General features: G+C 37.6%; 2 protein-coding genes across 2 annotated transcripts; one reads left to right on the top strand and one right to left on the bottom strand.

The window, feature by feature from the left end:
• Positions 1-14,050: 14,050 nt before the first annotated feature.
• Positions 14,051-14,568, top strand: LOC131016266 (uncharacterized). The gene has a single exon (XM_057944914.1). It carries the CDS (start codon positions 14,051-14,053, stop codon positions 14,504-14,506), a length of 456 nt encoding a protein of 151 aa, XP_057800897.1. The 3' UTR covers positions 14,507-14,568.
• A 6,285-nt stretch (positions 14,569-20,853) lies between these two features.
• LOC131016265 (late embryogenesis abundant protein D-34-like) lies at positions 20,854-21,665 on the bottom strand. The gene is made up of 2 exons (XM_057944913.1): positions 21,180-21,665; positions 20,854-21,101 (listed from the first exon to the last, which is right to left on the bottom strand). Exons 1-2 carry the CDS (start codon positions 21,489-21,491, stop codon positions 21,048-21,050), a joined length of 366 nt encoding a protein of 121 aa, XP_057800896.1. The 5' UTR covers positions 21,492-21,665; the 3' UTR covers positions 20,854-21,047.
• Between the last annotated feature and the right edge of the window lie 513 nt (positions 21,666-22,178).

Below are 22,178 nucleotides of genomic sequence, written 5' to 3'. Positions count from 1 at the left end.
CCGAGGCACGAAGGGGGAAGAGAACAAAAGCGGTCGGGTGGGGGGCGGCGGGTACTAGGGTTAAATGCTTTTGACTTTTTTTAAAACAATATCTTTTGTTATATTTTTAATATTTTTTATTTTATTTATTATTTTTATTTTTTAAAATTTTAAAATTTTTTAATTCCTTAATTTTTATTATTGTAATACTTCTATTTATTGTATTGTATTTAAATTAATTTAATGTTTATTGTTAATTTTAATAAAATACTCCCTCCCTCCCAAATTGGAAATAATTCAGTGTTGAGTGAAAATGAGTGATTGTCGTTGAATTGGTTGTGAGGTTATGTAGAAAGGAGTGGTTGTGATTAAAAGGAGAAAGTGAGGTCATATCCCAAAATAGAAGTGATACATTTTTATGAGATAAACGAAAATGGAAAATGTGATACACTCTTAAACTATGTTTATCAGCAACCACCCAACCATCTTCAATATTTAATTTATTTCTCTCTCTTCCACATCACTAATATTCATCACAACTCAACCACCTCTATTTTTGTTGATTTATCAATGACCACCCCAACCACAACATTATATATAATTATTTTATTATTATTTTTAATCGTAATAATTTTAGTGATATTAAATATAAATAAAAATATTACGAAAAAATTAAAATGAAAAAAATAACAAAATAATAAAAATTTAAATTACGACAAACGAAAAATATAAATTACAACAATTCAAACTCGAAATAGAAAAAAAAAACAATACATACTAAGCATTTAATTATCATCGCCAAACTTTTGTCATATATGCTCCATCAAGTCATTTAATAGAGAGCTGTAAGCTTCTCTATTGCGAAGTTGGGACCTAGTTCTCATATAGCTCGTTAGGCTTGCAATCCTATTCGTAGAGTATACGAAATCATTAGTTTCCTCTCCATCCATCTTCACTTCAATAGTCGATCTTCGATGAATTCTGTAGGATCATGATATTTAAGGTAAGTATTTCTTTCATCTTCCACTATCATATTATGCATGATGATGCAAGCAATAATTATTTTTCTTATAATATCATGATCCCAAATAAGACATGGCCACTTGATAACAGCAAAACGTGCTTGTAAAACTCCAAATGCTCGCTCAACATCTTTTCGGGCAGCCTCTTGATGTTGAGCAAGCAGCTGGTGCTTTCGAAGTTGTAGAGCAAGAACAGATTTGATAAATGCCGCACATTGATGATATATACCATCAGTGAGATAATATCTCATGTTCTTTTCGTGACAATAATGCAGAAATCACATGGGTGCTTTTGGATAATAGTCTTGGGAGGGATTATTGCCTCGATCCATTGAAAAATAGAGAAAGAAATACTAGTAGTAGATGTTATATGTAGAGAGGGGAATTTGAAGGTGTGTTGAAATATAGCAAGAGTGGTCTCTATTTACAGATAATGAAAAATATAAATTTTGGTATTTTTAATTTTATTTTTTAATATTTTATATAAAATATATAATAATTTTCATCAATTATCTAAATAAAATCTATTGAACCAATTAAACATGGACAAGTGTCATCACAACATTCATTCATGTTAGAGGAGAGAGAGAGACCATGTGTGGTCTACTTTTTTTCATGGTCGACCATGTTGGGTGTGGTGTCTTTGAATTTTTTTTTTCCACATTATCCACATGGCAGTCGACCACCGTGGAGAAACAGCACCGACAAACATGGTCTTAAGGGACGGAGTGAGTATTAAATTTTAAAATAGAAAAGTAAAAATTGTATCAATTGAAATGAAAATTTTAGTGCCACTTATAGTGCCAATGCACTAGAGAGGGGTGGTGCTAAGATGGGGACCACCAATTAAACCCCATATGCGCCAAGGGCTGGAGATGCTCTAAGGGTGTCAAAACAGGTTGCGGGTATCGAGTATTCTCGACTCAGCCCCGATACCCGTGCAGATTTTGGGTATTCGATATCCACCTTAATCGGGATGCAGGTTAGGTTCGAGTGTTGCACTGAGTAAGTTTGCGCGTATCGAGTATACCAGACGAATCTCGGGTATATCCAAATATCTGCTAGGCTTTTTTAATTCTATAGTTTTATTAATTTAATAATATGATTTCAAATTTTCAATTCAATTATTCAAGTTCAAGCCCTAGCATCTGACGTCTTTAATCTATTGACTCTCTGACTCAGACCCCTCTGCCCTCCCGCCCCGACACGATGTCGCTCTGCCGGCGCCTACTCCCTAGCTGGTAAGTCGCTCAACCTCACGCTGGTAAATTGTTGACGCTCAAACTTTTAATCTCAGCTCCCACTCCGGTCAACACCAGCCTGCCCCGCATCCGACGTCCCTACGGCCTGATTTCTCACCCAGCCGATAAGTCCCGTAGACTTTGTTGGTCATTCACTTCTTTTGCTCCTTTTGGGTTTTGGTTAGCTTTGATCACTTTGATGCTTTTTGGGGAAAATCGATGGTTAGAAATATTTTTTTGAACTATTATTATGTTGTGTTATGATTAAAAATATATTTTTTTAATCATAAAATCATGGTTTGAGTCTTGTGGCTCAATTACAGTGAGCTCGTATATTTTTCATAACTATAAACAATGCCCTTAATTAAAGTGGGCTCGTATTCCTTAGTTGTTTAGTTTTCTTATATGAGGAATACGATAAAAAAAGAAAAATAAAAAAATGTCGCAGAAATTCGGGTATGCTGGTACCCTAATACCCGCGTAATGTATCAGGTTACTCGGCAATAGCCAGCAGATCAGGTTCATATATCTTGTAGGATGAATAATCGGGTTACCCGCAAAATTTGGGTAGGGTACCCGCCTTGCCTCAAATAGACACCCATAGACTGTACATGTATATGATAACACTTTATGCATTAAATAATTTTATACTCTTTTCCCCTACCCCTAGATTGTATATGCATATGATAACACTTTATATATTAGATAATTGTATACTCTTTCCCCTACAAAAAAGAGTCTCATTTGAGGCTGGATACATATTTTAATAAATTGTTTTAAATCAATGTAAGTAGAATAAAGGTATATTTATAAGGATAGTATTTGTTGAGCGTGAAATTAATCTCAATGGGAAAATAGATAAAAACACAAAAATAACACAAGAATTTACGTGGTTCGATCATAAAGATCTACGTCCACGGAGGTCGGTTCGACCGAACTGAAAACCAAATTAACCGAACATAATTAGTATTTCGGTTAGGTTCGGTTTGGCTTTTCAGATTTCATCGGATTTTGCTAACTCCTGGACTTGGACTTGGATTTTGGCAAATAGATTTAAGGATGTCTTTGGGCCAAACATTAGACTGAGTTGAGCTGAGTGTTTTGGACCTTCGACTTGCTCGGGGCTCAACAGATCATGACCCAATCCGTTGGGCCTATTTGTGCACATGGGGACCCGTCTGCTCGTTGGTCTTCGTAGCTGGTTAGGAGAGCTTACTCGTTGGTCTTCCGTAATTACATCAGGAGTTGATTCAACAATAGCCAAGAACGTCTCGTCATAATAGGAAAACATGAGTTATAGTTGATAACCTTTTTGCCATGATGGGACAACGAGGGATACGTTGGTAACCTCATAGAGAGACATAACTCTTCATGCTACAGTAATTATAGGGCTTTACGCCTATAGGCTCCCTTCATTATCGATAGTGCCTATAAAGCTTGCAGGCTCCCCCCATGGTGGACTTTGTCTATAAATAGGATAATTTTCATACAAGTTCTTTGTATCTTTAATATTCATATAGTTAAAGCTATGTTGTCGTTTTGTTGCAGTTCGCCAGAGCTCAACATATTGTGATGCTAATATCGAGGCATATTTTTTAGGACAACACACCCAATTGTGTGCCCTACTAAGGCACATCTCGTCTTTCGGATAGAGGGGTTCCTCAACTCGACTTTCTGCATTCTATCTACGATTTCGTTTATAATCTTTTCAATTCAATTTACTTTATTATATTTTGATCTTCTTCATTTATGTTTCTTTGTAATATACCCGTAAGCTACTATATTTCCAACAAACGCACGATGAGATAGCTTGATGTACTGATGAGATCAAGACACTAAAATTGATTTAATATTTTTGAAACTTAATACAATTGTTGGAGATGTCAACAAATATTGCGAACGAGTCCACTACAATTGCTGCCAAGAATTCTACCATGATGTGGTCCGCTACTTTTGCCATAATCAGTTTCACCATTGCTGCCACCATTGGATCCATAGTGTCTGCCATTGTCACCGAGATCTCTAGTTCTTCTTCATGGGTCAGTAAAAAATAACACATCTCACTGTGCTCTTCAATACTTAACAACGTACCAGCATAACTAAATAACCAAGACAAGTCATTTACTTATTATGATGCAGCCTAAACCGATATTCTGTCCTGAATTATCTCATTTGTGATTTATGGTATTTTGCATATCATAAAGATTGATCCAATTATATGATCTATTTGCAATTTGGTATCACCATCTGATCTACTTATATTATGAGATAAAGAGACATTCAAATGCAATTGTAAACAATTCATAAAAGAGAATAAATAGAGGCCTTGTAACCATTGTATACAGGCATTGCTGGAGTTCGAGACGAGTCGAACCCAAAAACAAGAAGGAAATTGAAAGCTTGAAGAGAAAGAAAGGATTTCTCCTTTTGTATTTCTTGTGGATGAAGAATAGTTAATGTGTGTATGTTTGAGTATTTTTCTCTATTTATAGGCTATTTTCTAAACCTAGCTTAGCCCTAAGGTCAAGGGCCCATTAATGTTGTGGGGCCATTGGCCCAAATCTCGTTTAAAATATGTCAGATACAATCCCGTGGAAAAAACACTCAAAAAGGAAAAAGAATATTTTAATCTAGCTAAAAGAATTAACAATACATATATCTTCTAACTTTCAGATTTGGTAACAGTCTTCCAATCGGCTCTATATCTTTATTAGTTCCTTAGCTTGGACTCGCATCTTCAGATCTGTCCTATTTCTCGTTGAAGCTCTGCCAGACTCAGATTTATGATTGTTTCAGATCTGCCCAATCATGGCTTTATATTCCTGCGATAATATCAAAATAATACGAATATAATAGTTTAATTTAGTTACGTATGACTTATTCTCGGGCTTTTCTTTAGAAGGACGGGAATTCCAGATTCCATCCTCATCAGGCATAATTTTTCTTTTTCTTTTTTGTTTAACAAAACACCTGAAGAGTGAGGGGTTAGGCGGACCCCCAACATGTAAAATAAAAATAAACTAGTATCTCATACACGACAATGCCCTAAAGTGACAATGCCCATCAAAATAGACAAGAACAAAAGAAAATGAGACAAACAGGAAACATACATGGAACAAAAGAAAGTTTTTTCTTTGCAGTCTACAACCCCAACATTGCTTTCCTTGTAGCTCAGTTCGGGGTAGTCCACTTTGAAATGTCCCTTTTTGCCACAATTAAAGGACTCATCATCTTTCAACTTGTTTTCAGTTGTGCTGGACTTTTCTTCAGCATAATCTTTTCTTCTTATATTAGTGCGGCTCATGTCTCGATTCTCTCTGTAGAATCGTTTATAATGTTCAGCCGAGAGTCCATCTTGTTAAATCTCCTGACCATGAGGTTGAATTGGTCCAACAACTTTTCCTTTAACACTTATTTCTTGTTCGTCTTGGAATCTAGAATCATTTATACTTTCGATATACCAAGTTAAAACACCTAGAATCTAAGGGAATGTAGATGAAAATCTTCGGGAGTAAAGATCATTTAAACCCAAGAGAAATCACAACACTTGTAGAATTCCCTTCTTCGAAATACGTTGTATTATGAGAGCAGAAATTAGGGATTTGATTGCTTGCGAATTTAAATGTACAACGTTTCAAGTAAGTAATCCAGTGGGAGTGACATCATATTTATACTCTCGAACTTAAATAGTTATGTTGGAGAGAACATCTTCAAAATGTTATTGTGTGTTTGAGAATTTCTTTCCATTTGACCCAAGGAATGTCATTCTCTGTGCATTGCAACATAGTACTTCAGTATTCAAACATTATGAGGATATTGTACTTTATCTACGTTATCTCCAGATAGTCCTTCCCTACATAACATTGCAGGTTGTCTCCACGTTTGAATATATTGACTTTTGAGTTAACGTGGCATGATTCAACTAGGTTTTGAGCCAGCAAGCCTCACTGAAACTTAGGGGGGTGTATTCGTTGTGGATTTCCACAGACTTTAAAAAGTCCATGGAATTTAAATTCCATGGAATTCACATAGATTCCAGACGACTTTCAAAGAATTCGTGGTTGGATTTCACCCCGATTTTCACTGATTTTCGAAGACTTTACGAGATAATTTTGGAATTGAATTCCATGAAACCAACACCCGCGGAGTCCCAGCACCGCTGGAAACCCAGCAATCGCTGAGTTCCAGCGAGCGCTGGAAACCCAGCGATCGCTGGGTTCCAGCGAGCGCTGGGAATAAGTGGAATAAGTGGGTTCCAGCGAGTGCTGAGTTCCGGCGCTCGCTGGCTTCTTGGCCGCAGGCGCTAGAACTCAGCGCTCGCTTAAAACTTCATGGATGTCAATTCTCGTGGTTCTTGGCCGAATTTCGTCGTGTGTATTTTTTGGATGAAATCCATGAAAGTCATTCCGGATTTTAAGTCAATGGAATAACGAATACACCTAGATTTGTATGGATTTTAAAAAGTCTTGAACGAATACACCCAGATTTATATGGACTTTTAAAAGTCTTGAACGAATACACCCAGACTTTTAAAATCCATAGAAATCCATCAAATTCCACAACGAATACACCCCCCTTAGTAGGTCAAAAGTTTTGGAGACTTCCATCTTCATGCACATTCAGCAAACTACATCCACTGATCCTTTATTTTAAAACTTGTAAATATAAAAAACACACCTCCTAATAAATAGGTTGCAATCTACAAGGTTACATCAACAGATATATCATCAACATAGATCTTAGTATCAAATCAAAACTTTTATAATTTTTAGAAAGCTCACTTTTAAGATATACACATATTACAAATATTCAAGGCCGATCCTTGTGTAGTAGCAAGTGGGGCAATGGCCTAGGGCCCCAAATTTTCGGTAGTCCCAAAATTTAGGCTCAATAGTAATAATGCCCTATATATATATATATATATTCCTATTTCACTTTAGGTCAGCAAAACATTAGCAAAAAAAAAATCCTTGTTCTCTCACAGCGCCTGCCTTTGCTTCTCCTCTCAATCTCACGCAAAATCTCACTCAAAATAAAATCATATTTACGTTCAACTATGTCTCAAGAAAGATTAAATGAGTTAACAATTTTATACATTGAAAATGAGGTATTAGAAAAACTTGATCTTGAAAATGTTATTGATGATTTTGCTTCTCAAAATGTTAGAAGGTCTAGATTATTTCAATAATTATTTGATTATTAAATTAATGATTTATTGCATTCTATCATTAATATTTACTCCATTCGTTCCGTACATATAGGTTTGTTTTTTCCTTTTCAGATGTCCCATTTATATAGGTTTATTTCCATAAAAAGTAATATATGTCTTATTATATTAGGACGTTTTATTTGAGAACTCTTGGAAAGTCGACATTGCCAGATATTTGTGAGATTTGTCTTATTCTATAAATTGATGTGATTTGTTGATATCTTGTATAACTGACAAACATGGTTTTCATACCTCAATTCCACATGTTTTGTTGTCATTTCCCTTCATGTTTTGCTTGTGAATGCTTGTTTGTGCCCGAATATTTAGTTTTATGAAGATTTGATATCTTGGTGTAGTTTTGGAGTAATTTTAGGAAAAATAAAGGATTAATTGGAGCATTTTGAAGATATGAGATTGAAGTACGTCTCGAGAGGAATCCGTGAGCGCAAACGGCGACCAAATCCGAGTCCGGACGAGGGAGAACGGAGCAAAACGAGCGGACTGTGCAAAACGCCCAGTACCCCGCGGTCACCACCCGCGGCCGCGGGGTGGGACCGCGGGTCAGCTGTTCCCAATTCCAGGGGTGTACCGCGGTCACCACCCGCGGGTTCCCTGAGTTTTGCCCACGTTTGAGCACCACGGGCGCGGGCCATGACCGCGGGAAAAGAGCGGAGTCGCGTTTTTCAGCCCTTAAACCCCTTTCTCCCCCTTTTCCTCACATTATTCATCTTCCCCAACCTCATACTCACCCATTTCCATCTTCCCCAATTCATTCACACCAAACCCTAGCCTCCATTACCACATCTTTTTACCAAGATTGAAGGCATTGAAGAGGAGAGAAGATTGAAGAAAGCTCATTAATAGGATTTGTCACTTCTTACTCTCTCTTTCATTTATGTATTTCTTTGATTTTGGTTTGTTGTTTGTGAACATGTTTGGATAAAATCCCCCATTGGTTTGGGGATTAGGCTCATGGATGATGTGATGGATTGATTATTATGCTTAATATATGTATTGATTATTTCCTTGTTATTATCTTTTCAAGCCCTAGCTTTAATTCTTGTATGGATTGTTGGCCACTTTCTATGCATTTCTAATTTGTGATTTGAATCGGGAGAGGATAATCATAATAGATTAGGAGCTTGAAACATATTGACTCAATAAACCGGGAGGTTGAGAGTTGGGTGAGAGTTTACCGATCATTTGTGCTCTTGGGAGTTATAGGTTAGAAGTTGACCGGGGACGGCAACTATGACCCGTAATCTACAGTTTTAGTCGTCCGGGAGGGGGCTAGAACTAGTGGGGAGATCACTCTAGATAAATAGGAATATCAAGACTAATATTGAGCTAATTGAAGTCCATTGCTAATCCATCGTTGCCTAATCCCTAAACCACCTTCATCACTTAATTAATCCACTTTATTTGATTGTTCTTATTTTGTCTTTGAATTTGTTAGTTAATCAAACCACTCACCTCCTTGTTTAGTCTAAATAGCTCTAGCATAATGACTTAAGGTAATCACTAGAATTTGACTACTAATCCTTGTGGAATACGACCTTGCTTCCCTATGTTGCAACTACACCGTATACTTGCGGCGTGGTGAAAATAATAGCGAACAATAACCATTTCGCATGTAAATTTCTTTAGAACATACATGTGCATATGTTTTAGTATCTCTTTTGATGAAGCAAAAACCTTATTCAAATCATGGTTTCAATATCGTATGGATTGATGCAACGTATTGTAGCTTGTATATTGAAAAAACAACAATATGTCAAAGAGATGAATAGACGCAGCTTGTCCTCTTATTTTTATTTCGTTGCATCAGCCTGGAGCAGATGTTGGAGAATTTATTGTATTTGAGCAAGGCCAGGCTGGACCTTGATTTTATTTGGTTATCCAAATTGGAATCGACTGACATTGGCCAACTTGTGATTGCGTTTGACTTAGGCGAATTGTGCCCCATCTTGGTGTACAAGCTAATCAAATAATTTCATGCAGCATGTTGGCTTGAGATTATTTTTTGAATTAAATGCTGGGATTGTTGAGTTGTCGGCTCTGAATTGCTTAAATCGAATACTTGAAATTGAACCAAGTTGGTTTTCATTGGGTGATCACTATTTTCTTAGTATAAAAAATACCGCAACTAACACGGTGTAATCATAGCATAAATGGCAAGTCAAGTATCGTATTCTCAGGGACTGAAAACCGAAACAACTTTATCTATTTCTTAAACAAACTTCCACAATAGACGGGAGATTTAATAAAAAAAATTCAAAAATGTGATGTTAGTGTTAAAAGATAGTATTGGGCCCACCAAATTGTAAAAGTAAAGAGTGAGTATTTTGTAAATATTAAGGGGGGTGTATTGGTTCGGGATTCTATTGGATTTTTTGGACTTTAAAAAGTCCATGAATTTTCGGGGATTTAAGAAATTTATAGACTCTATGCAGAATTTGGTTGATTTTTTTATTTTTTTTACTTTCATGGATTTTCATCAACTTGATAGGAATTAGAAAGGCAAAAACCCAACGCCGGGTGGAGCTCAGCTACCGCTGGAACCGGAGCAACCCAATGTCGGCCGATGTCCAGCGACTTCTGGAACCGGAGCTGGAGCCCAGCAACAGCTGAGATGCTTGATGCTCAAAGCACCAGTGCCCGCTGGAGCTCACCCGACGTTGAGATGCTTGATGCTTAAAGCACCAATGCTCGTTGGTCTCGAGAGAGCGCTGGACAGAAGAGAGGTGAAAGAATCCACAAAAATCTCATGTGATGAGGTGAAAATCCATGAAAATCCATAGAGCTTTAAAATCCACGTACTTTTGGATACCTAAGGAATTTTTAAGATTTTTTATAATCCATACCTCTAGATTTTTAAAAGTCTGGATTGAATACCCCCAAACTTTCAAAGTCCAAAAAAATCCCACAGACTCTACAACCAATACACCCTCTAAGTGTGAATGTGGTTTAAAATATAAAGGAGATTTTTTTTTAAAAATACTCCCTCCGTCCCATTCCAATAGGCTCAGTTTCATTTCTGGGACGTCCCACATCAATAGGCCCAGTCTTATTATAGAAATAATTAGGGCTTTATTAAGTGTAAGTATGAGTATTAATTAAATGAGATATACTCCTAATTAAAAATGCTCATTACACACGCAGCTCATTCACTGAACTCATTCTCAACCTCTTTCTATCATTTCTCTCTCTAGTCAAACCCTAGAATCAAAAGGGCGCCGACCCTTCTTCAACCTCCGCTGCTGCTCCTTCACCAATCGACCGCAACCCACCTCTTCGATCTCCCGCCGTGATGTGTACTCCAAAACCCCATTCGATTTGTCAGGAATTCAACCAATCCTTGGTTGAATTCGTCGATTCTGAGTCTCTGAGCAGTGGTCACGTCCCCGACTCGTAATTTTCCGATGGTTGTGACTCTCATATAGATCTTAGTGGCTACGTCCCATGTCTTCCTCGAGAGGGTAGAAGGAAGGCGGGTCGACATGCTAGTAGGAAGACGGTTCGACAGGCTGAGAGGAAGGCGATTCCTGTGGATCTACCAGAGAGTTTCGTCCCGGAGTTCGAGCCACCTGATGCGGTGGTGGCTGAAGAAGATGAAGTGGCAGCGCCTGAGTTCGAGGAAAAGGCGGAGCCTCCACCCTACCGATTCCAGAGGATTGTAGATCGGTTCACTGAAATCTATTTTCCTCCTATCAAACGGGTGAGGACTTTCCTTTTCGTGCTATGGTATCTGTGATGCCTTGATTTGTTGTTTTAGCCTCTGTTATGCTTCGATTTGTTGGTGAAACCCTAGATTGTTGCATCTGTGATGCCTATTTGGTTGTGTTGCATCTGTGATAAGAAAATTTGGTTGTGTTTGATGTGTTGGCAAGAGTGTTTGTGGGATTGAGTTCAGTGCCTAAAATGATGATTTTTTTTTAGTATTAACATATTTTGTGAACGGTTAAGCTTTAGTTTGGCCAACTGAACTCATCTATGATTCGAGTATGAATAGATGAGTTTGAGGCCGCCGATTTTCATTGCCCCTGTTTGCTTACCAGAGATTGTGTGTGATGGTTGATGGTTGCTATATTATAAACTTTAAGTGCCTAAAATGATGCATTGTTCTTGAACTTTCAATCACATTCATGTGCATTTAAGCTTACAAAATGAGCCATATGTCTATACAAAAAGGATTTCACTTTCAAGCACATTCATGTGCATTTAAGCTTACAAAAAGAGCCGTCTGTCTATACAAAAAGGATTTCACTTTCAATCACATTCATGTGCATTGAAACTTACAAAAAGAACCACCTTGTCTTCATCTTAGGCTTGAATTGTTGTGTGGTGAGCCTCATGTTCAAAACCCAACTGTAAACTGATGTCCTGCACGCTTTCTGCTTCCCCTGACTCTATCATGTGCATAATACACTGATCGACAAGATCTTTGTCCACTTTCAATGTGAGAGGGAGGGCATTCTGCATTATAAGAGCATCCTTGCTCATATGTGGCAGTTTGTAAGCATTATGCCCCTTCATCTTCATTGTTTCTATCATGCAGCCTTGTAGTGATAAGAAAACCTTGTTCAATGCTATTGAACTGAGATTCATGAAGCTTTTGCATACTGCATTAACTATTTGGTCCACTGTAGTGCAAACTGACTCCTCTTGAATGATTTGAATTGCTTTAAACAACCCAAGTCATTGACATTTGTGTCAGGTAAGTTGGGGGGGTTGTTGAACAAGTCTAATATCAAAGCCATTCTGAGAGGCAGCCTGTCTGAACTCTATATCTGAATCACTTATATGTAGCTTTGCATTATCTTGTTGAATGAAGATCAACTTTGATGCACCTTGAGGCCATTTGTTCATGATAGCTGGAAATAAGCTGGAAAAAGTAATAACTTGAATAAATGAATACTGCATTACACTTTGCATACTAATTCTATGACATAAAGTACATTTTGGCATTGCATACAAGTCCTTGTGTGTCTCCATACCTGGTTGATGAAACACTCTTTCATCACTGCTTGAGTGATTGACTGAATTGGTTTAGTCTTTGGTGTCCCTGCATTCCTGTTCTTGCTTCTTCTCTGAGCTGGAATGACTTGTGTGAATGGGAAAATACCAATTTTCCCATCAAACAATACATTGCCATTCTCATCAAAGAGTGGCCTACGAACCGCACACAAAAGCATTACCTTGGTGATGAATTTTTTGCTCTTACAGCTCCTGTAAGGTTCAGGCTCCTCTTTTGTGAGGTAATATCGATTATTTGCCTTTGTCATGTAGAACCATTTCTCATCTATGTGCACTACATTATGCATTGTCTTAAATTTCAGAATATTTGCAATCCTATCATACTCTAAGGCTTCAAGAGAAAACCTTAACCTCAGTAGCTTATTAGGGGCAGTGAGATCATGCTTTATGGCATTCGTATGCGCTTTGATTAGGCCCAAATGAACCCAACGTCCCACTGTGCTCTTGCTAACTTGTATGCCAATTGCCAATTTTCTGATTGTGCCTCTTCTACATTGCTTTAGAGCTTGAATTTGTTCTATGTCTATTTGCACTCTCTTCCTCAAACGTGGTGTCAATTTTTTTTTTTGATGTCAAATTGATAAGCTCACCTTGTTGTTTTTGTTTCTTTGCTTCAGCCCACAATCGAGTGACAGTTCGGCGCCCTAAGTTGAATTTGACGCCGGCTTCTTTCATTTTGTCGTACTTGGGGTTGCCATCTTTCGAGTTTTGAAGGAGAAACTGGACAACCATCATCTTAAAGATCCCTCAAGTGCATTCTGCTGCGTTAAATTTTAGTATGAAGATTTTAGTTTAGAAGTGTAGAATGTCGTGTTAGAAAATGAATATTTATAGGAGTGTGGTGGTTTGAAGCTTTAAAAATCTGGAACATTTTTTTGGGTGGAAATTTAATGAATTAGCCGCCTTTTTTAAATTTTCAGAATGAAGTGTTCAATTAAATTGATTCAGCCGCATATTTAAATTGACATTTTATTTTAATTCACTTAAATTTAAAGAAGAAGGTATAAATGAGATAAGGAAGGAAAAATGATTAAGAAAAAATAAGAGAATTCTTAAAAGCTTAAAGTGGACCACACTACTTATCTATAAAAAAAGTAAGTTTCTTAATTTTCGTGTTGAAAGTAACTGGGCCTATTGGCCTGGAATGGAAGGAGTACATAATTTAGTGAAGGAAAAAAAATACTAATAAACAGATAATCTTTGTGCACTGAGAAGGTAAATGAAGAAGAATCCGGTCAATTCCGCAGGAGCGAAAGGGCAACGTCAAACTACTTCCATGCCTCTCGTAGCGATTCCAAAATCTCTCTCTTTCACACAATATATAGTATATCTTTTTCCTCAACAGTTGCGTAGCTCCATTTTTCTCTCAAAAATCTTTTATTATTTCTCAAATGTTATGCAGGACCCCTTTTTCGAGTGCAAGATTCTGCCTTTTCCAATCTCTGCCTCAAACCTTTAATTCATTCATTTCCACTCAAAATTCAACCTTGGCCGCAAATTTTTCCCCCTTTTCTTCAGATTCTTTTTTCCCGCTATTGATTTTCATCTGATTGTGGCCGGAAATGAAGGTTCACCCGGCGCCGAGGAAACGCAACATCACGCTCCGCTACGACGTCGCTTCTCTGCTTGGTGAGGCCAACAGCTGCCGGCAGAAGAAGCTGCGGCGGCTGCCCCACATCTTCGCCAAGGTTCTAGAGCTCCCGTTCCACTCCGACGCCGACGTGTCGATCGACGAGACGCCCGTGTCGATCCGATTCACCGCCGCCACGGACGACTTCAGCGGCGATATCAGGGCCGACACCGTCGCGATCTACCCCGGCGTCACGAAGATCGTCATCCGAGGAAACGGCGTCGTTGACCTGTCGGGGACCGACTTCGAGCTCGATTTGTGGCGGTTCCGCCTGCCGCCCTTCACTCGGCCGGAGCTCGTCTCAGCCGCTTACGAGGACGGCGAGTTAGTGGTGACCGTGCCGAAAGGGGCGGCGCAGGACGAGGACAGCCTTGTAATTCTACACTAATTTCTAATTCATTCTCACCTTCATTTTTCATTTTCAATTTCAATGAATCTAAGCTTATTTCATGCTTGGCCACGCAATTTTAATTCCACTTTGAATCAAGTCAACGTAATCAATGTTTGGTTGAATCTAGAATTCATTTTACTTGGAATTTAGGATTGAGTTTTTTATTTGTGTGGAATTTATCAAGGTTGGTTCTTGCATTATCTTGATGTTTGTGTGGTGAAATATGGATATTGTGTTTGGAGTTGATAATATTAGTTTTGATTTTATGTTTTTTATTTAAATTTTATTGCATAATTTAAAAAGTATATTTTTGTAATAGTTAAATACGCCATTAAACATAAAATTTAAAATTACTTAAAACATAAAAAAATTATAAAAATTTAAAAACACCTAAAACAAAAAAAAAATTACATAAAAATTAAAAACACCTAAAACATCATTAAAATCACATAATTAAAAGCCTAGCATAGACCACGACGCCTGAGCACGTCGGCGACCATGGACGCGTGCAATGCACGTTGTGCGTCCGTCATGTGCGTCGTATCCGTGTTCAGGAGCTGCATATCGAGCTCCCTCTCCCTGATATCGTTCCTCCGCTGGTACTGGGCGGTGAATGCCCTCATCTGCTCGTCGGTCCTGTCCAACCTCTCCACTATTGCCGGTGGAGGATCCGAGCTCGTATGCGACGCTGATGCCTTCCCTTTCCCCTTCGCCGCCGCGTTGCCAATGGGCCGGGCAGAAGAGATCTCCTCGCCCGACGCCGAGGTGGTGAAGCCGCCATCTTCCGTGGTCTTTGTCCTCTTGGAGGCATGCACGTCTCCAACGAGGTACATCGACTTGAACTTGGGATTGTTCCGGAGAATTTTCCACGCGTTCCAGAAATTGAAGGAGGCCCTGTGTGGGCTTCGAGCCCTGAAGAGGATTTGGGCATTGTCAAGAAGCATATCATCTGAATGACCGGAGGGCCAATTGTTGCGCGTCTCCACCCAAACAGCTTCCCAGAGACGCACATCCGCGCTCACCCGGGACCAGTGGCCTTGAAGTTGCTTGATCTTAAGGTCGACGCCGAGGATGGGGTTCACACGTGCGCGGATCCGGCCCCAATACGCCTCTCCTTTTTGATCCGTCCCACGGATGGCGTCGTTGGTCTCCTCCGCCCAAATTTGGACGATGAGATCCGTATGCTCGGGAGCATACGTATGACGGTACCTAGCTTCCTTGTCGTGCTTGATTTTGGTGGCCATTTCCTTCCTCCGGCCGCCTTTCTTTGGTGGGGAGACACTCTGCTGTGCACTGACCGGTTCCTCCTCGGGCGGGCTCTCCTCCAAGTTGATTCCTCCCATATCGGGATGATAATCGGAGGAGAGATCGGGGCACCAATTTGGATCGTAGAAAGGGTTGTGTGGATCCATGCCGGAGAAAATTGTATTGTTGATAAATGGAGGAGAAGAAAATTGGAGAAGAAGAGGTGTGAAGATAGTGGGGAGAAGTTGGGGTTTTTTAAAGAGGAGAAGAAGGGGTAAAAAAAATAGAAAACTGTCGGTCAAAAGTGCGCAAATCGAGGAGGTGCAGTCAAAATTCGAATAAAATTCGAATTTTCAATTTTTTTTAATTGGGCGCGTGCATTGCACGCGCCATCCCTTCCCCCTTCGAGCATACTCGAAGACTCGAGTATGCCTCGAGTAGCTCCACGCCGCAACGCCCTCCTCGACGCCACCCCTCTCCTCGAGGAGCCCCTCGAGTACCCGCGTTGTGGGTGCTCTAAGAATGGCTATATTTGAGCTCTATATTATGCATGTTGGATGAAATTTATGTAGTATCTAATCTTGTGTTTTGGAGAGTTGGATGTTTGATGTATGTATGTATACTTGCGTTGTTCGGAAGGGCTGCCTCTCTCTCTAATGAGTTTGTGAATATTTCGTACCCTTGTTATGTGAATGTGACTACGACTGGGATGCTGGTGGCCACTTGATATGAATATGATACTATCAAATTCCAAACGGACATGTATTCGATTTTGATTTCAGTCTCGTCTTTATATACTAGTATTTTTAAATACACACTATATACGATATCATAAAACCGAATATATATTATAATAAATTAATCAATCTTTTCATAAATAATAGATTAAATAACTAAAGAAATAAAAATGCAATTCAATTTACTCACAAATAAATTAGACTAAATAATTAAACTAATGAAAATATTACACACAATGTTTGTGAAATTTGAACCAATAAACTATTGAAAGAGAGACCTTGAGAATTGAGCATGTGGGTGTCTTAGATTAGATAGCGTGCTTGAAACAATGACCTATTGCAACATGGAAAAGGGTGTGCATATCTTAAATTAAGTAGAATGATTAATGTTTGAGATTAAAAATTATTAAAAAAAAAAGAGACTAAAAAATTATTTATTTAAAAAGAATCGTCATGAGACTAGAGCGATTTGCATTTATTTTTTATTTTATTTCCTTGAGGCAATTGAGGTGGTGGTGTTATATTTTATTCATTAGATGATTTATACATATTGTTCATTTATACGACGTTTGTACCAAATAGTCTTAGTCCAAGCATGCTCATTGTAACTTTATTTTTCGGAGCTTCTACTTCATTTTTATTTTTTATTTTTTTTCATTTCATTATTTTGCCATTTTCTTAACTGAAGTAATCTTATACTAATGCAAACGTTCCATTTACTATTAACCAAGTTATGTAATGAATATATACAAACTAAAAACAAACTAATTATCATCTATGAGCGTAAAAAAATAATATTAAGTGTTTAGTTAAAGGCATCCTGAATTCATTAAATTTGAATGTATATCCTCATATTGAGAACTATGTTCACATTACATTATCATATTTACATTTTTTACCTACATATACTAATATAATCCAATAATAGTACTTAATCAAACTTAATATATTATTATTAACATAAACGTATGTAGTGAATTGTTTTTTTATTTTTATTTTTAAAATTTAACGCAAGTCAACAATTAGGGTATCAAGTTACTGACCTAGCTAGGTTAGATTTAAAAGACATGAATTTATTTAGTATATTTTATAATTGATTACTATAAAAATTTATATGGATAATCAAAAGGTTAAAGTTTAAATCAAAACAAACAAATTGTAAAATTTAATATAAAAATCGAAAATAACAAATTGTAAATGACTATCAATTGATAACTAAAAAGTCGAAGTTAATGATCTCAAATAAGAGTAAAGATGATTTGAGATAGGCGAAATCTGCACTTTTGGTGGAGCGTTTGAGATGAGTTTTAATGAATCGGGAACTGGAAATCAAGGAATTCCACGATTTTGATTTCAAGAGGGATTTGACGGGGAGCCTTAAGAGCATATCTTGGATAATTTCTTAGGGACATCAGCGATTTCTCCGTCGAAGGGAGTTTGAGATTGAAGGTGGCTGGCAGCTTTGATTTTCTTCATTTGATTGTTTGCGGTAGAAGACGAAGATGGGTAGGGTTTAAGTAAATGTTTCATTCCTTAGAGCATCCCTAGTAGGTGTTGGTGTGCACCGCGCTCGGCCGCGTGTTGACGCACCCCTCCGACTCGTGCTGGGATCGTTGCGTGGTGCCGGTGAGGCGGGAGAGAAAAAGCGGGCGCATGCTAGCATGCGCGGAAAAAAAAAATTAAAATTAAAATCTTATTGTTTTTTTTACTTAAAAAAAAAATATGACAGTTCTCAAACAGCTTTTTCTCTCTTTTGTTTTTGTTTTTATTTTTTTAATTTTCTTTTATCCTTTATAAATACCACATCCTTTCACTTTATTCTTTACATCCAACACAATAATTCTATCTTCTTCCCTCACTTTTTCATCTTATTCTCTCAAATTTAGTTTAAAAAATGGGTCGTCAATTCAACCACTACATGAAGAATTACGCTCTATGCTCGGGTGATCCTAGTTCTTCCTGACGATGGGGTTTGCGCCTTTCTCGCAAGCCTTGAATATCTTCTCCCCGGGCTCCGTTCCAACCACGGCAAACCCAACGTCGTTGAAGTACGCAAACCAAAGACGTCAAAGCCCCGCACCAAGTACACCTCGGCGGAGACGGATCTCATTTGTATGTTTTGGGCGGAGGCTACCCACGATCCAATATTGGGACGGGCCAAAAGGCAACCCAATATAGGGGAGATATCGCCCGAAGATTCAACGACACTAAATATGAAAGGGCTCTTATTCGTGACAACAGGCAGATCGAATCTCATTTTCAACGCATCTAGAAAGACGTTATGAGAGGCGATCTACGAGAAATGTGAAGCCAATCACTACAAAAAATGTGCGATTACCGGCGACATTTGCCATCGATAATCGTTAGGCGGCCGCCGGAAAAACAATTACCAGCGGCGGGTTGCCGCCGGTAATTTCCTCGTTGGTGATTCTTTTATCGGCGGCAAATGACCGCCGCCGGTAAATAACAATGTCGACGCCGCCGGTGGATGTCGCCGTTAAACTGCGGAGCTTCGCCGGACTTTACCAGAAAATGCTGAAAGTTTGTGTATTTACGTGCAAATAATCCTTTTTTTTTAATTAATGTAATTTAGGATTATAGTTATCTAAATTATTGTAATTTAAATTCAAATTTAAATTTTAATAAAATGTTTAATTTTAAAATTTATAGAAGAATAAAATGGGATAAAATAGAAATGATGATTATAGAGCCTCTTATAGAGGGGGCTCTATGGTAGAGACCACCTTATAGAGCGCATTTATAGAACATTCCACGTGAGATTTTCTTAAGAATTGGGCTAATGAGTTGTTTTGGACCAGATGGATTAATTAAAGAAAATAAGGATATAATTAATTTTATTAATTAGAGTATTAAATTTTCTAATTTTTGTCAAAAAAAAAGAGAAACTCATATTCGTTGGGACGATTCGAAAAGAAATACAAATCATCTTTGTGTTGGGACGGAGGGATATTGGTCCCGCGGCGAATATGTAATGTGTATATAGGATGGAGGGAGTATTCCAGTTGGTGCTTTTATTCGTTTTTCAGATTAAATATTTTAAAGTAGGCTAGTTTATATACTAAGTTAGCTTGATGATACGAATCAATAAATTGAAGGTAGCTGACTAATATTCAGATAAATACTTGCTCTAAATTGGGTGATCATTTAACAATTCTATTGACGGCTCGTAAACTGATCAATCGGACTAATAATTCAACCTTCATTGTTGTAAAATTATCAAAGACATTTTAGTGTAAATAACATCAAATTGCAGTGCTAACCTTCTTAAAATCGATCTATACAATTTTACATGTTTATGAAGTACGCTTCTCCATCATATACAAAGTAGAAGATGCGTTCTCTTTTAATCTATTTATCCGGAAGTATTCAAAACTTCAACTCATCAATCATCATAAACTCCAAGAATTCTTCTAATTCTTCCAAACAGTAGAAAACATTACATATAACAAGTAGGGATGGCAATGGGCCGGATCTGGACCGGATCCTGCTTGGTCCAGATCCAGATCTGAATTTTCTTACTTAGGTCCAGATCCAGTCCAGATCCATTGGATCCAAAAAAATAAGATCCAGACCCAGATCCATTAAATTCACAGGGTCTCGGGTCCAGATCCAGATCCATACTTTTTACTCTTTTAAATCATTTATAAATTTTTAATTAACTAAAAAAATCGAATTTTGTCTAGAGTATCGACAATTATTTAAAAATAGATATTAAATCATAACCTATATAAAAATATTAGTATAAAATTTCATAATAAGTAAGAATATGATATTCAAGTACTGAATAATATATTAGCAGATACACACTTATTTTAATTGTATATATAAAAAAGGGATGAAAAAATTAATTATCATATCATTACAATCAATTTTATCTCTATCTTCATCACAATATTCAGTAACAGTGGAACAATGTGTCTTCCATTTTTACATTGAAAAGAAAAAAATAATATTATCAATACAAATAAAAGATATATTATTAATAATAATAATAATAATAATAATAATAACAACAACTAAAATTTAAATTAAGAGAAAATAAAATATTATTTTTAATAGAATTATATACATTATTTATGAGAAGAGATGTTTAGATTAGTAATAGATCTTTAAGGTAGAGTTTGATAAAAACAAAATAAAATATATATTTTTTATATATAACCGGATTCGTGGGCCGGATCTGGGTCTCAAAACTTTTGCTCCAGATCCAGATCCGCAAATCTTAAGAGTAATCCAGATCCGGTCCAAATCCATTGGATCCATTTTTTACAAGGTCCAGATCCTGTAAAAAGGATCTGGATCTGCGGATCTGGACCGGGTCTAGGATCCATTGCCATCCCTAATAACAAGAGGCTACAATATAGGCTTCCCCCAAAGAAAAAGAAGAAGAAAAAGAAAAAAGAAAAGAAAAGAAAGCTGCATATAAATATAAAAAATAAAGACACTTAAACAAGCTCGTTTACACATCTGATAAAACTTGAAAAATAAAACTAAACAATTTTAGAATAGAGAATCTCGTCCAACACCATTTTTGACTAAACTGGAGATCCCCTCGATGCTTTATCATCCATAGCAAACCGCCCCAACAGCTGCACACATTTTACACGTGATTATGTATAGTTTTGCATCACATAAATTTAACTATATAGATAGAGAGAAAATCTAACTTGTCCACCGATAGACTCAGTAACAAGACGATGGCCAACAACGGTGGTCTCTGCAATTTCGGTTCCGCCGTCCCTAACCACGTCGGTCGTGTCGTCGTGCCGAACAAAGCCGCGGCGCTCGTTGAGCTCCGCCGCCGATTTCATGACGGTTGCCATCCCACTCTTGGGATTCTCCCCCAATACGAGGTTCTCCGCCAACTCCACTGCGGCGGCGTCTTTTGGTGTTATGGGTTTAGCGGCTAGGTCGCCGGAGACGTTGAAAACGTCGCCGTATTTGATGGCTTCGGCCTTCGCTGGCTTCTCCTGATTCATTCTCACATGGGGTTAAGTTGATGAGGCCCGCCCTTTTTATGGGATTTTAGCGGTAGAGTGAGGCGGCGGCGATCATATCCACTCTTTCGCTTTCTTGGACTTGCATTGCCTCAATACCATTTTAAGTCGTTTGTAAAATGAATACCATTTTGTTATTTTTTGGGAAAATTAATACTACCATATATTTACGTTTTTCTTTTTAATATTAATATTTTCCAAAATAGGAGTATCATTTTCGACGTGCCACATACGCGTATTATTTGATGTCGGAATTTGTACTTTTGTATATTCGAAAAAATATTAAAACATTGTGTATTATTTTATAAAATAGATATATAACGTTGTGTATGAACTATTTTCCTAAACAGGTGGTCTCCCATGAAATATTATGGAATATGGAGTAAAATTTTTATGCCATTTCCATATAGCACATTTTTTGAACAGTTTGTTTTTAAAATTCAAAAATCATTTACGTCCTCCGTCCGCGATATCATTTCCGCATTGTAAACGACGCGAGTTTTTTAAAAAATAGTGGATAATAGTAAATAGTAGTGGATATTGTAGTGAGTGGAGTTTGAGTCCCACTATTATTGTGAGTGGAAATTTATGGATCATACTTCAATAAATAAAAGTGGAAACTATATTGCGGACGAACCGAAATGACAAATGTAGAAACGATATTGCGGA

The sequence above is a fragment of the Salvia miltiorrhiza genome, chromosome 3 (genome assembly GCF_028751815.1).
Source record: "Salvia miltiorrhiza cultivar Shanhuang (shh) chromosome 3, IMPLAD_Smil_shh, whole genome shotgun sequence".
Taxonomy (NCBI): Eukaryota; Viridiplantae; Streptophyta; class Magnoliopsida; order Lamiales; family Lamiaceae; genus Salvia; species Salvia miltiorrhiza.
The sequence above is the reverse complement of the archived record's forward strand: the minus strand, read 5'-3'. Positions and strand labels throughout refer to the sequence as shown.

Bases quoted from the DNA above. Each gene is read 5' to 3' on its own strand.
- LOC131016266 (XM_057944914.1), top strand. From the start codon at position 14,051: ATGAAGGTTCACCCGGCGCCGAGGAAACGCAACATCACGCTCCGCTAC.
- LOC131016265 (XM_057944913.1), bottom strand. From the start codon at position 21,491: ATGAATCAGGAGAAGCCAGCGAAGGCCGAAGCCATCAAATACGGCGAC. The intron at 21,102-21,179 runs GTTAGATTTTCT...AAATGTGTGCAG, and splicing joins CTGAGTCTATCGGTGGACAA to CTGTTGGGGCGGTTTGCTAT.